Source organism: Vitis riparia, chromosome 2 (assembly GCF_004353265.1).
Source record: "Vitis riparia cultivar Riparia Gloire de Montpellier isolate 1030 chromosome 2, EGFV_Vit.rip_1.0, whole genome shotgun sequence".
Taxonomy (NCBI): domain Eukaryota; kingdom Viridiplantae; phylum Streptophyta; class Magnoliopsida; order Vitales; family Vitaceae; genus Vitis; species Vitis riparia.
The window spans coordinates 2,455,357-2,467,277 of NC_048432.1; the positions used below are offsets into that span (position 1 = coordinate 2,455,357).

An 11,921-nucleotide genomic window follows, 5' to 3' on the forward strand; every position below is an offset into this window, starting at 1 on the left:
CCCTTATCTAAACCGTGTGTAGGTTGAGCAAAATGGTCGGCCGCATTATTGTCGTACACTACAAATATCAGCTACCTTCTTCTCAAAGCAGACCATCACATAAACTGCAATTTTCTCTTATCATTGTTTCTATATTCCATCAACAAACTCCTTGCCTGGAAGGACATGGCGTCGTCATCGTCTCCTCTAGTATTCCCGGTTAAACGGTGTGATCCAGAGTTTGTTCGGCCTACAAACCCTACCCCACGAGAGGTGAAGCAGCTTTCTGATATAGATGATCAAGAAGGCCTTCGCTTTCAAATTCCTGTGATAATGTTTTACCCGAACAATGCTTTAATGAAAGGAAAAGACCCTGTAAAGGTCATTAGAGAAGCTCTAGGTAAGACGCTTGTATACTACTACCCATTTGCAGGCAGGCTGATTGAAGGGGATAATAGAAAACTCATGGTGGACTGCACCGGTGAAGGGGTCTTGTTCATTGAAGCCGATGCCGATACCACACTTGAGAATCTTGGTGATGCAATTCAACCAATGTGTCCCTGCTTCGAGGAGCTTCTGTATGATGTCCCTGGCTCCGGGGGAATTCTGGGTTCCCCTCTTGTCTTAATTCAGGTAAATATTCTTCATTATCAATGATATTTGGTAAAATAACTTAATCTTACAACTTAAAGTTATTTTATTTAAATAATTTTAAATATTAAATTAAAATAGTTAACTCAAGTGGTATTTGTTTTTTTTTTTTAACTTAATATTAAATGTAATTTACTTTCGCATTTTAAACTACTTGTTTTTAATTTTTTTTTTTTACTTATCGATTATCTTTTAATTTTTTAAGTGAATAGAAAAAGTCAAAACATTTAGTTTTCTGAAATACTAAAAATAACTTTTTGAAACCACTTTTTATAATAAATATTTTATGGTTATTTTCATATATCTACAATAACATAAATATGAATGTTTTATAAATATATTTATTATTTAAAATTAATGAAAATAAATATAAATTAAAGTCAATTAGAATAAATTTAATCAAAATTAATAAGGGTAAATATGTCATTGACTCAATTTGATGATTTAGAATAAATTTGACCATAGCCTAATATTTAGATAATAAGTTTTAAATTAACAACTTAAAAATAATTTAACTTAATAAATTTAAGTTATTAAGTAATAAATATTATGTTTAATATGTTGCTAAAGCATATATTGATAAAGAAATCTTGGTACAATGCAGGTGACCCGATTGAGGTGTGGAGGATTTATATTTGCATTGCGCCTAAACCACACAATGAGTGATGCTCTTGGCTTGATCCAATTCCTCAACGCCATAAGCGAGATGGCTCAAGGTCTGTCTGTGCCATCTCTGCTGCCCATATGGCAAAGAGAGCTGTTAAATGCACGAAATCCGCCTCGAATAACCCGTATACATCATGAATACGAGGAGGTAACCAACACCAAGGGCACACTAATGGCCATGGACGAAAATAATTTGGTTCATCGATCATTCTTCTTTGGCTCCAAGGAGATAAGAGCACTTAGGAACGGACTTCCTGCAAGCCTCGGTTCCTGCTCGACGTTTGAGGTTCTAATAGCATATGTATGGAGATGCCGCACAATTGCATTTGCAGTAGACCCTGATGAGGTTGTTCGCATTTCATGCTTAATTAATATGCGAGGCAAGCGCGGTTTCGATCTGCCTCCAGGATACTATGGAAATGCCTTTGTGTATCCAGCTTCAATTACTAAGGCTGGAATGCTATGTAAAAACCCATTGGAATATGCGATAAGGTTATTGAAGAAAGCCAAGGCGGAAATGAGCCAAGATTACATAAAATCAGTGGCAGATCTGATGGTCATCAAGGGCCGCCCCTTATTTACGCAGCCGGGGAACTATATTGTTTCAGATGTCACACGTGCCGGGTTTGGAGAGGTCAACTTCGGGTGGGGGAAGCCAATCTATGGTGGGCCTGCTAGGGCTTTGTCTATTATTAGCTTCTGTATGCGGTTTAGGAACAGCAAAGGAGAAGAAGGGAATGTTATACCTATATGCCTGCCTCCGCCAGTCATGGAAAGGTTTGAGCAGGAGCTAAAGAGAATGACAAAAGAGGCAGAGCCTGCTAGACTTATTACATCCATGCTCTAAATTAAAGAGTATCTACATGGATTTTAATAATTAAGCAGTTTAATTTCTCTTAGGATCTCTTTAAAAAAGTTCACAATTTAAATGTAGAAGGGTGGAGATTACTAGTGATAGGTGTTACATCAATAGTAGGCAATGTATTTGGCTTGAAGGCTCGAGTGCTGTTGAATACTTACTTTGGCCAGTGGTGTGAGCCATTCATCCTCTTAGGAAAGAAACTGAGCTACGGATTTCCATGCATAGCATTAGTGTTTGCAAGTAGAAACATGTCTTGATAAACTCCATTTGTTTGGGGATGCATGCAAGCATTTATATCTCTTTTGAAGAGAGCTATAGGCTAGGAAGACAAAAGGGTAGGTCTTCTTTGTGAATTTGTGTTTGCTATACCTTTTGAGAAATATTAACTTTATAGTGTCAAAGTTGAAAGCTGTGGAAAGCTTGACATGAGAAGTAGTAATTAAGCTAACAAAAAAGCTTTAACTAGAAATTTATCTTCTCATACAGAACTCCATAAATTAAATTATGACAAATCTCTTAAAAAGTGGTAGTAAAGTGAACCATTAATACAAAAAATATCCAATTAAATTAGTCACTTAGCTAAAGAAATAAAGGGGCTTTTGAACACAAACAAAGGATAAAGATCAAATATATTTATTTTTAAAAAATGATATAGGGCATGTTTGTAATATGAGCCTAATTACATGAAATAAACTTGTATTACATGTGTTATTTTCATAAAGTCTCAAATCATATATATATATATATTCTTCAATAAATGTGTATATATTAAAAAAAAATTGGAACATTGTTGACAGAAGTGCCCAACATAGTGAAACTTATGGAAGCAGGTAGCCTCAAATGTTCCTTACATATTAGTGGGTGGAACCAAAACCAATCTAATGGTATACCATAGTGTGGAACCATATTTTTCATGTACATTCCAACTCAATGGCGAGACTCGTTTTTTAGTGCAAATTTGATTTTTATAAAAATTGGAGTTTCCACTTATTTTTGTGTATTTTAAAATGAAAAATAAAATAAGAAATAAAACCCTAAAAATAACTTTTTATTTGAAAAAAATATGTCTTTGAAAATTGAGTCCAAGTCTAGAAGTCAGGTTACCTGTCGATAAGATACCATAAGGTAACACCCCTCTAAGCCTTAAAATAAGTCTTTACTAATTAAATTGAGGTAACTATGATAATTAATATATAAATCAGTGGATACCAAGATCAAGAAATATATCAAAGCAAAATGAAATCATAATCAATAATACTCAAACAAGTTATGCACACTTAAAGAATCAATAAACAAAGAAAGGAAAGAACGTATCTTAATAACATATTAAGCGCTTCCATAAACAAGAGAGTTAGTTCACAAGCAATAATCTTATAATATATATAATATGCATTTCACTCAAATTAAGAAGTAATGATATGATAACATAGGAATCAAGCAAGGCAAGATGGATCAATCATGAGAATAGAATATACACACTAATAGAAACAAGGAGATAGGGAAAAGAGGAAGCGTACTTTGATAGCATATGAAGTGCTTTCATAAAAAGATTGAGTTAATTCACAAATAATGATAATGAATATAAAAACATAGGTTAAATCCTACTACATAATATATAACACATCTCCAATCATGAAGTAAAAGATGACAAAGAATGATTATAAGGAAACAAGATATAACAATCATGCCTAAAATTTTAGAATTAGTTAATCATGTGTTCACTTTAAAAAATTAGTCTATATAAAATACCACATGAAGAATTTTGATCTAAAGGAAAGTTCAACTAGTGCATATAATATATCTAGAATGTGAATCAATAATCAAAAGAGCTCATAAGCATGCACAAAGATGGTTGAATTATCAAAATGTACATAACACCATTAACAAAGCAGAATAAAGGTTTTTACAAAATAAATTCCAAATAAATATCTAAAGGTGTTATTTCATCAAAATAAAAATTGGGCAACATCTTTAACATGTCTAAATTGCAATCCAAAAGTTAAAATTAAATAATTATATGCCAATTAATACCAGATTAAATCAAAATTGGGTCTACATAGAATAATGATCATGTGATAAGAAAAGAAGAGTTTAAAAAATAAATCCTAAAAAATTATCTAGAAGTGGAATTTCATCATGAAAAAAAATTAAGCAACCTCTCTTATGTGTCTAGACTACAACCCAAAAGGTAATATTATTTAATTATGTCCCATTTAATACGAATTTTCATAAACTCCCAATTGGTAAAAAATAGAGCATATTTCCATGACATGTAAAAGTTAATTTATTTGACTAACTCAAAGATGTTTGAAAATCCTACAAAATTTTTTACAACCTATTCAATATGTATAATAACCACAAAGTATGATCACACACATAACATGTTGAGAATTAAATAAACAATACCTTAACTCTAAAAAAGAACTAGGATAATAGGAGCAAAAAACAAAAATTATATCTCCTACTTGGGAAATCGGTTTTGAGTGTTTCAGGTGCCTAAGGTTAAATATAATAAGTCTAAATTAAAGAAAAAACATGGAAAGGAATTAAAGAAGTCATTAAATAATTAATTTTAGGAAACAATTCCAAGTGTCCAGAATCTAGTGAAAATGAACCTATAGAAATATTCATTTATATCTATTAATTGAAAAATAATTTTGAATAATACATTTAGGAAGTCTACAACATCATTCAATCATTAGAAAAATTTTAGGAAGGCTTTAAATAATCCGAATTTAATAGCACGACTTTTGAAAAATAGATTTTCATACCTAATGACCTAATGATGAATTTTGAATGAGGTTGAAGGATTGATTTATTTATGGAAAGAGTTGAAAACAATTTTAAAAGCATTAAAACATATGAAATATCGAACACCAAATAATCAAAAGAAGTCAAAGTGTGTGAATGTGAACTTGCTAGTGAACTAATGTGAACCTAAAATTCAGTTGTATACAAGACTATTAGTGATTTATTTTAGGTGCCAAATTATGATATAAAAGTGTCCTAAGCAAGTGTCTAATCAAGCCTAAACATGTGATCATCTATTAGTTTCAAGTGTGTATTGTGAAAGGTGAGCTATAAGCATCCATTAACCAAAAATACAAAATCAAAGAGACATGGATTCACATTCATATATTCACATAAAAGCCAATTTTCGTATGTTTATCCAATGACTCTTTGGTAAAATAAATAAATAAAAGAAGAGTTAGTTCTAATCATACAATTAACACACAACAAGCATCAACATAAAATCAATATATCATCATCATCCATTGATCAACAATCTGTGTGGCCTATACATCCACACTAAGTATGACAAAGCTTCATATCCAAATGATGAAAAATAATAGAAGAAGACGATGAAGATGGAGAATAAAAAGAAAAAAAGAAAGGAAGTCTTAAACACTTACCTCCAATTCCAGTGATGCAAAGTGATATCCAAATTGCTAGTTGCTACTGTCTTCTCCACTGAAAATCAAGCCATGAGAAGTCTCTATATGCAGCCATAATATTCACATTAAACAACATTAAGGAATTGAACCTCAAGCCTCCCCATTAAAGCCACCTAAACCCCAGTATTTTACCACAAAACCAGCCCCCAAATTCATGCTCATACAACCACCAAAACACCATTGTTTTACCACAAAATTCAGCTCCATATTCATTCACATGCAGCCACTAAAACACCATTCTTTGAACATAAAATTCAGCCATTGAATTCATCTATAGTCAATCAAAACACTTGACTAAAAAAAAAAAATAATTAGAACAAGGGAGAAAATATAGGAAGGGCTTGGTGTCATAGGAGTTTGTTTACCTTGACCAACTCTTAGGACTCAAATTCTATAATTTAGAGAAATAGAACCTTGCATAACTCATAACCACACAACTTAGAAAAACCTTCCATACTAATTGCAACTGAGTTGTAGTTAAACATATAAAATATTTATGAGACAATAATTTTTTGAGTTAATTTCACTCTCATTGCCTGAGATTTAGGGTAAATACACTAAACCATCATTGGTTTCAACTTTCTTCAGTTAACACCCTTGTGGATATATTCAAACTATTAAAAAAAAATTAAAGAATAAAATTTTATTTTTTGGGGCATATTTAACACATGTACCTAAAATCTCTCTAAAAGATAATTTTATAAATGAAATATATTTATAAGGGTGCCAACTCATCGAAATTTAAAACCATTGGTGACTAGGTATATTTACCTCAAACCTTAAGGGGGTATGAATGAAGTTAACTTTATTCTTATTCTTTGACTATGAATTTTTGTGCAAGGCCACCAAAATATTGGTAATAGCATCTAAAAAGCCTAAATAAGGAAATTTTTACACAACAAAAGGTGAACTAAATACCATGTAATCAATTTATTTTACTTTATAAATCTACCTCCATTCATTTATGAACTTCAATTTTTATTTTTTATTTTATCATAATTGTAGGATTAGTTTGTATCCATGGTTCATTGAGCATGTAGCTTAATGGGCCCTCTAGTAAAAGTTATCAAAATTATATAAACAAAAGATCCATTTAACTATGAAAAATAATTACAAATGGTTCACTAAAAATTTGTGTTTGTATCTACAATGTAAAATTTTGGTAACTTAATTACTATGCAATTTAACTCATCAAAATTATTCATGTTCCTTACCATCAAAATGTTTTTGTTTTGATAGGTTTTTTTTCATATCCTTAATAGTATTTAGATATTGTAGTATCTACCTTAATACAAAACCCACTTATCTTTAACCTTTCCCAAACAACACATCTTGCTCTGCTTTCGCATATTCAAGCTTAATTTTAGCTTATTGAGACTTCCACAACCTTCTTGACTAGTGGGCATAATACTGAGAACTTCATTCTCTTTTCTCATAAGTTTCTTTCCACTAAGGCAATCTACCTTGATTGTTCCTTCAAGCTTTCTAACCAATTTTTTTTTTTCTCTTTTTTTCCTATACATATTTTTTAATAAGAAAGTGAAGTGTCATTAATATATCAAATTCTAGAAGCATGAATATGGAGAGATAGCCTAATTGCAAAGACTTAAAATAAAGCCTTTCATGAAAATGACATCAAATGAAAATGATGCAATGGATGAGTACTGTACTCCGCTTAGGAAATTTAAAATTCTTATACAAAATTTAGACAATAAGATGTCAACAAAAAATGGAATGGAAACAAAGAACAAAATTAAAATAATAGAAACAATAGTAAAGAAGTTGGAGCCTATCTAAGGGAAAAGCAAAAGGATAAATAAAAATAATAATAATAATAATAATAATAATAATAATATAAGAATATAACATGGTAGATGTTTAAAACTATGGTAAAATGGGCTTCGCATAAAATTCTTACAAAAAATTTAGACAATAAGATGCCAACAACAAATGGACTAGAAACAAAGAACAAAATTAAAATAATAGAAACAACAGTAAAGTTGGAGCCTATTTGAGGGAAAAGAAAAAAGATATATATATATATATATATATATATATATAACATGGTAGATGTTTAAAACTATGGTAAAATGGGTTTGGCATAAAAATTTGCATCAAACCTACCAAAAAGACAAAGATCTCTCTGTCTAAACTCACAACAGAAATGAACATATGAAACATAATTTTGTTCTTAACCTAATTAACCCAACCATAGCCTAGGTGCTAATACTTTTCAACATAGTGTTACAAGCATAACCATATATTTATATTTAACACAACCACAAAGATATTATTTTGAAAGTAATCCTAGAATACTTTTGTCAACTTTAGACTTATCTTTGTTTATGTTATCCCATCTATTGTCCCATATTTCATCTAGACATGGTGCACACGTAGAAGCAACATTTTCCATACTCAAACATCTAACATTAGAGATTGTAGTTTTATTGTTTCATTTTGGACTACTATTGAATTAGTACATATTATCCAAATGGTGCAAATCTGTCAAAAATCTTTGAATAATCTTTTGTGGATACTGACCATGCCTGAACATGATACAAGAATCAACAATCCTTTTAGATACGGAAATTACTAGCAGTAAAATATCTACAACAGATATTTCCATTCCTATCGGGGTCACACTCCAAAAAAGCACCACTTCTCCGAGTTTTAGAGTTTTTTCTTCAAACCATGTTGATTTTATAACCTTCAAGAACTTTATCAGAACTGCAACTTTCTAAAACTCAAAGATGGTACTAATATCTATACATAATAACAAAGGCAAGAAAAAAAATAACAATTAAAATGACAATAGTAAAAAGGACAGTGATTAATATCTAGCTCAAAGAAAATATTAAGGTACATTTGCTTACTGGATTATTTTAGAGTTGGAATAATAATCAATTTCAGAATTCATAATCAAATATGAATTGTAGGAGAAGTATATGTAAGTTTAGGATCAATACAAAAATTCACATTTGACTTACATATCATATATGTTATGTATCAAAGGGCATACTAACCAATATTAGACCATGAAAACCTAAAGAAAAGGTAAGAAAATGATAAAGAATGTCTTAAATTTAGAATAACATCAAATAATATTAAACTATATAAAACTAGAGAAACAGTAAGAAAATAATGAAGGCCCTATCCTCTTATTTCTCTTTATACTAATAACATAGAGAAACTAGAAAAAATTGAGGAAGTTGCATTGCCCATATAAAACTCAAAGCATCTTTGATTTTATTCTACATCATGATTAGAACTTTATGACTCTCCAATATGACATACATGGATGCCCTCTTGTTTAACACAACGACATTCTCGTTTTACTACATATATTCTTTCAATTTTGGGTTCACAAAATGTATTAGTTAAAGTTTTGAAACTTGGGGAGAATTTAAGATAATAATAATTTGTTAGGCATTGAAAAATACTCCCTAGTCTAAGGTTTTGTTCTTCCAAAAATTAAAGCCAAAGAAGGTCCCTGTATAGTATATAATTTCTTCAATTCTCAAGAAGAAAATAGAGGAACCATAAAAATTTAAAGATATGACTCGATCCACTTTCAAATGAGTGAAAGTTAAAGAAATCCCAAAGCAATACAATTCTTAGGGAAAATTGAGAATTTCATAGATCGGTATTTGACGACTAGGGTTCAACTAGCCAATGTGTGTTAGGTTTTTATGTATTTGAAGGCTAGGGTTCATTGAATCAATTATAAGTACATTTTTAAGAAGAGAGTGGGGCCCATCCTAACTATCATTATATATAATGGGACTACTATACTCAACTACTATGTTGGATTAGTCTTTTACAATTTAACACCATATTGTTTGGGCTCATTAAGAGATTTTACTTGAATTTTAATAGCTTTGTCCTTTTTTTTAAAGGGATTCTCTCTTTGTAAGGAGTTTTCACACACAAGGAATCATAATTTTTTTTTTATTTATAGAAAAAGCCTTATTTTAGTTTAGTGTGTAACATGTTTCATATTTAATGAAATTATAATAATTCAATTTTTTTTTACATCCCAATAAAAATAAGATGTTTTATGTTTATTGAAGTTATTAACAACTCTACTATTTTATTTTTCACATCAAAATAAAGTAGCTTAATACCAAACAGTCTCACATTCTAACCTAACAAACTAGCTTAATTTGCAATCAAAGATATGGAAAAGAAGTTATGATAGTGTGCTGTCAAGCACCCATGGGAGGGGCCTTGGGCGGACACCACCATGAGCAGCAAAACAACCAAAGAATGAGTCTACTTTATGGCTGGTTTAAGGCCCAATCCATGCAAGGATTTTTTTGAATTTGAGAATGAGAATTTGCTCATTTATAGTATTAAAAGTTGAGGTATGATGTCAAGGTTGCAATGGAAGTTGAACAATGGCCAACTTATTTCCAATTTTAGAGGCTATATAACCATTGAAAATAAAAACATATGGTTCACTATGCAGTGGAAAATTATGGCAACTTAATTATTATGCAATTTAAATCATCAAAATTATTGATCTTCCTTACAATCTAAATATATTTGTTTTGATAGGTTTTTATGATACAATTAACTAGAATAGGAAGGCTGAATTAATACAAATGAAATATATCTCAATGATTATGAATGATTTTTTAGATATTGTAGTATCTACCTAAATACAAAACCAACTTAACTTTAACCTTTCTTAAATATCGTATCTTGCTATACTTTCACATATTCAACCGTAACACGAGTTGGTTGAGAAATTCATCACTAGTGAGCATAATACTGGCAACACCATTTTCTTCTCACGTGAGTTTCTTTCTACTAAGGCAATTTACCTTGATTGTTCCTTCAATCTTGCTAAGTATGTTTTCTTATTTTCTCTTTTTTCCTATACCTATTTTTTAAAATGAAAATATAATGTCTCAAATGTATTAAACTTTAGAAGCATGAATGGAGAGAGAGTATAATTGAAAACACTTAAAATAAAACCTTTCTATGAAAATGACAGTTCTTTCCCCTCTTATCATTAAGAATTGAAATGCAAAATGAAGCAAACGATGAGTATTGTACTCAACTTTGGAAATTAATTTACAAATTCTTACACCAACCATAGACAAAAAGATGCCAACACCAAACGAAATGGAAACAAAGAATGAAATTAAAAACATGGAAAAAACTATAAAGAAGATGGAGCCCGTATGAGTGAGAAGCAAAAACTAAAAATATAAAATATAAAAAAATATAAAAATAAAAATAAAAATATAACATGATAGTTGATGTGTAAAACTATGGTAAAATGAATGTCACCCAATATTATCTAAATTATCCAGTCCAAACAATTTATTTATATATATAGATAAGCACTTTCTAGGTCCCAATATTGTCAACACAATGTTACAAGTATAACCATGTATTTATGTTTAATACAAGAATAGAGTCATTTTCCTTACAGTAATCCTCAAACACCTATGCCAACTTGAGCTTTATTGCTATTTCTATTATTGAATTAATCCAAGCTATCAAAATTGCCTAAAGTTGTCCCAAATCTTCCTCTAATCTTCTGTAGAGCCTAGCCATGCTTCAACTCGGTGCAAGAATCTACAATCTTCTCAAAGATGGAAATTACCCTGAGATAAGAATCTGTATGGAAACCACAATTTTCTAAAACTCAAACATGGTACTAGTATTTGCACAAAGTATCAAAACTTAAGAAAAACAAAATGATCAACTAATCACATTTAAAATGACAATAGTAAAATGACATAGTGATAAGTATCTAGCCCAGATAAAATGTTGAGGTACATTTATTTAATGATTTATTTAAGAGTTGGAATAATATCAAATTTCAAAATCCATTGTCAAATATTAATTGTAGGAGAAGTATATGTAAGTTTAAGATTAATATAAATCAAATTTTGTAATTGATCATGAAATATAAAGAGTAGGGAAAGCATGTGTAAGTTTAGGATCAGTTCAAAAAGTCACATTTGACTTACATCGATCCCATAAATGTTTTGTATCAAAAGGCATACTAACTAGTGTTAAACCATGAAAGCCTAAAGAAAATGTAAGAAAATGATAAATGATATCATTGATTTAGAATGATAGCAAGTAATATTAAACTATAAAAAACTAAAGAAAAAGTAAGAAAATAATGAAGACTTTATCCTCCTATTTCTCTTTATACAAATAACATAGAGAAACAAGAAAAAATTGAGGAAGTTCATTGCTCACATAAAATTCAAAGCATCTTTGATTTTATTCAACATGGTGATTAGAACTTTATGGTTCTCAAATATGAAGTACATGGATGCCCT

The 11,921-nt window shown here is 30.1% G+C and overlaps 1 protein-coding gene across 1 annotated transcript; it reads left to right on the top strand.

The window, feature by feature from the left end:
* Positions 1 to 2,559, top strand: LOC117934019 (methanol O-anthraniloyltransferase-like). Its single transcript, XM_034855617.1, has 2 exons — positions 1 to 612; positions 1,235 to 2,559. Exons 1-2 carry the CDS (start codon positions 166 to 168, stop codon positions 2,141 to 2,143), a joined length of 1,356 nt encoding a protein of 451 aa, XP_034711508.1. The 5' UTR covers positions 1 to 165; the 3' UTR covers positions 2,144 to 2,559.
* The last annotated feature ends 9,362 nt before the right edge of the window (positions 2,560 to 11,921 follow it).

What these genes read in the sequence shown, in the direction of transcription:
- LOC117934019 (XM_034855617.1), top strand. Translation starts at nt 166, where the DNA reads ATGGCGTCGTCATCGTCTCCTCTAGTATTCCCGGTTAAACGGTGTGAT. An exon ending in CCCCTCTTGTCTTAATTCAG is followed by an intron (nt 613 to 1,234) that starts GTAAATATTCTT and finishes GGTACAATGCAG; the next exon opens with GTGACCCGATTGAGGTGTGG.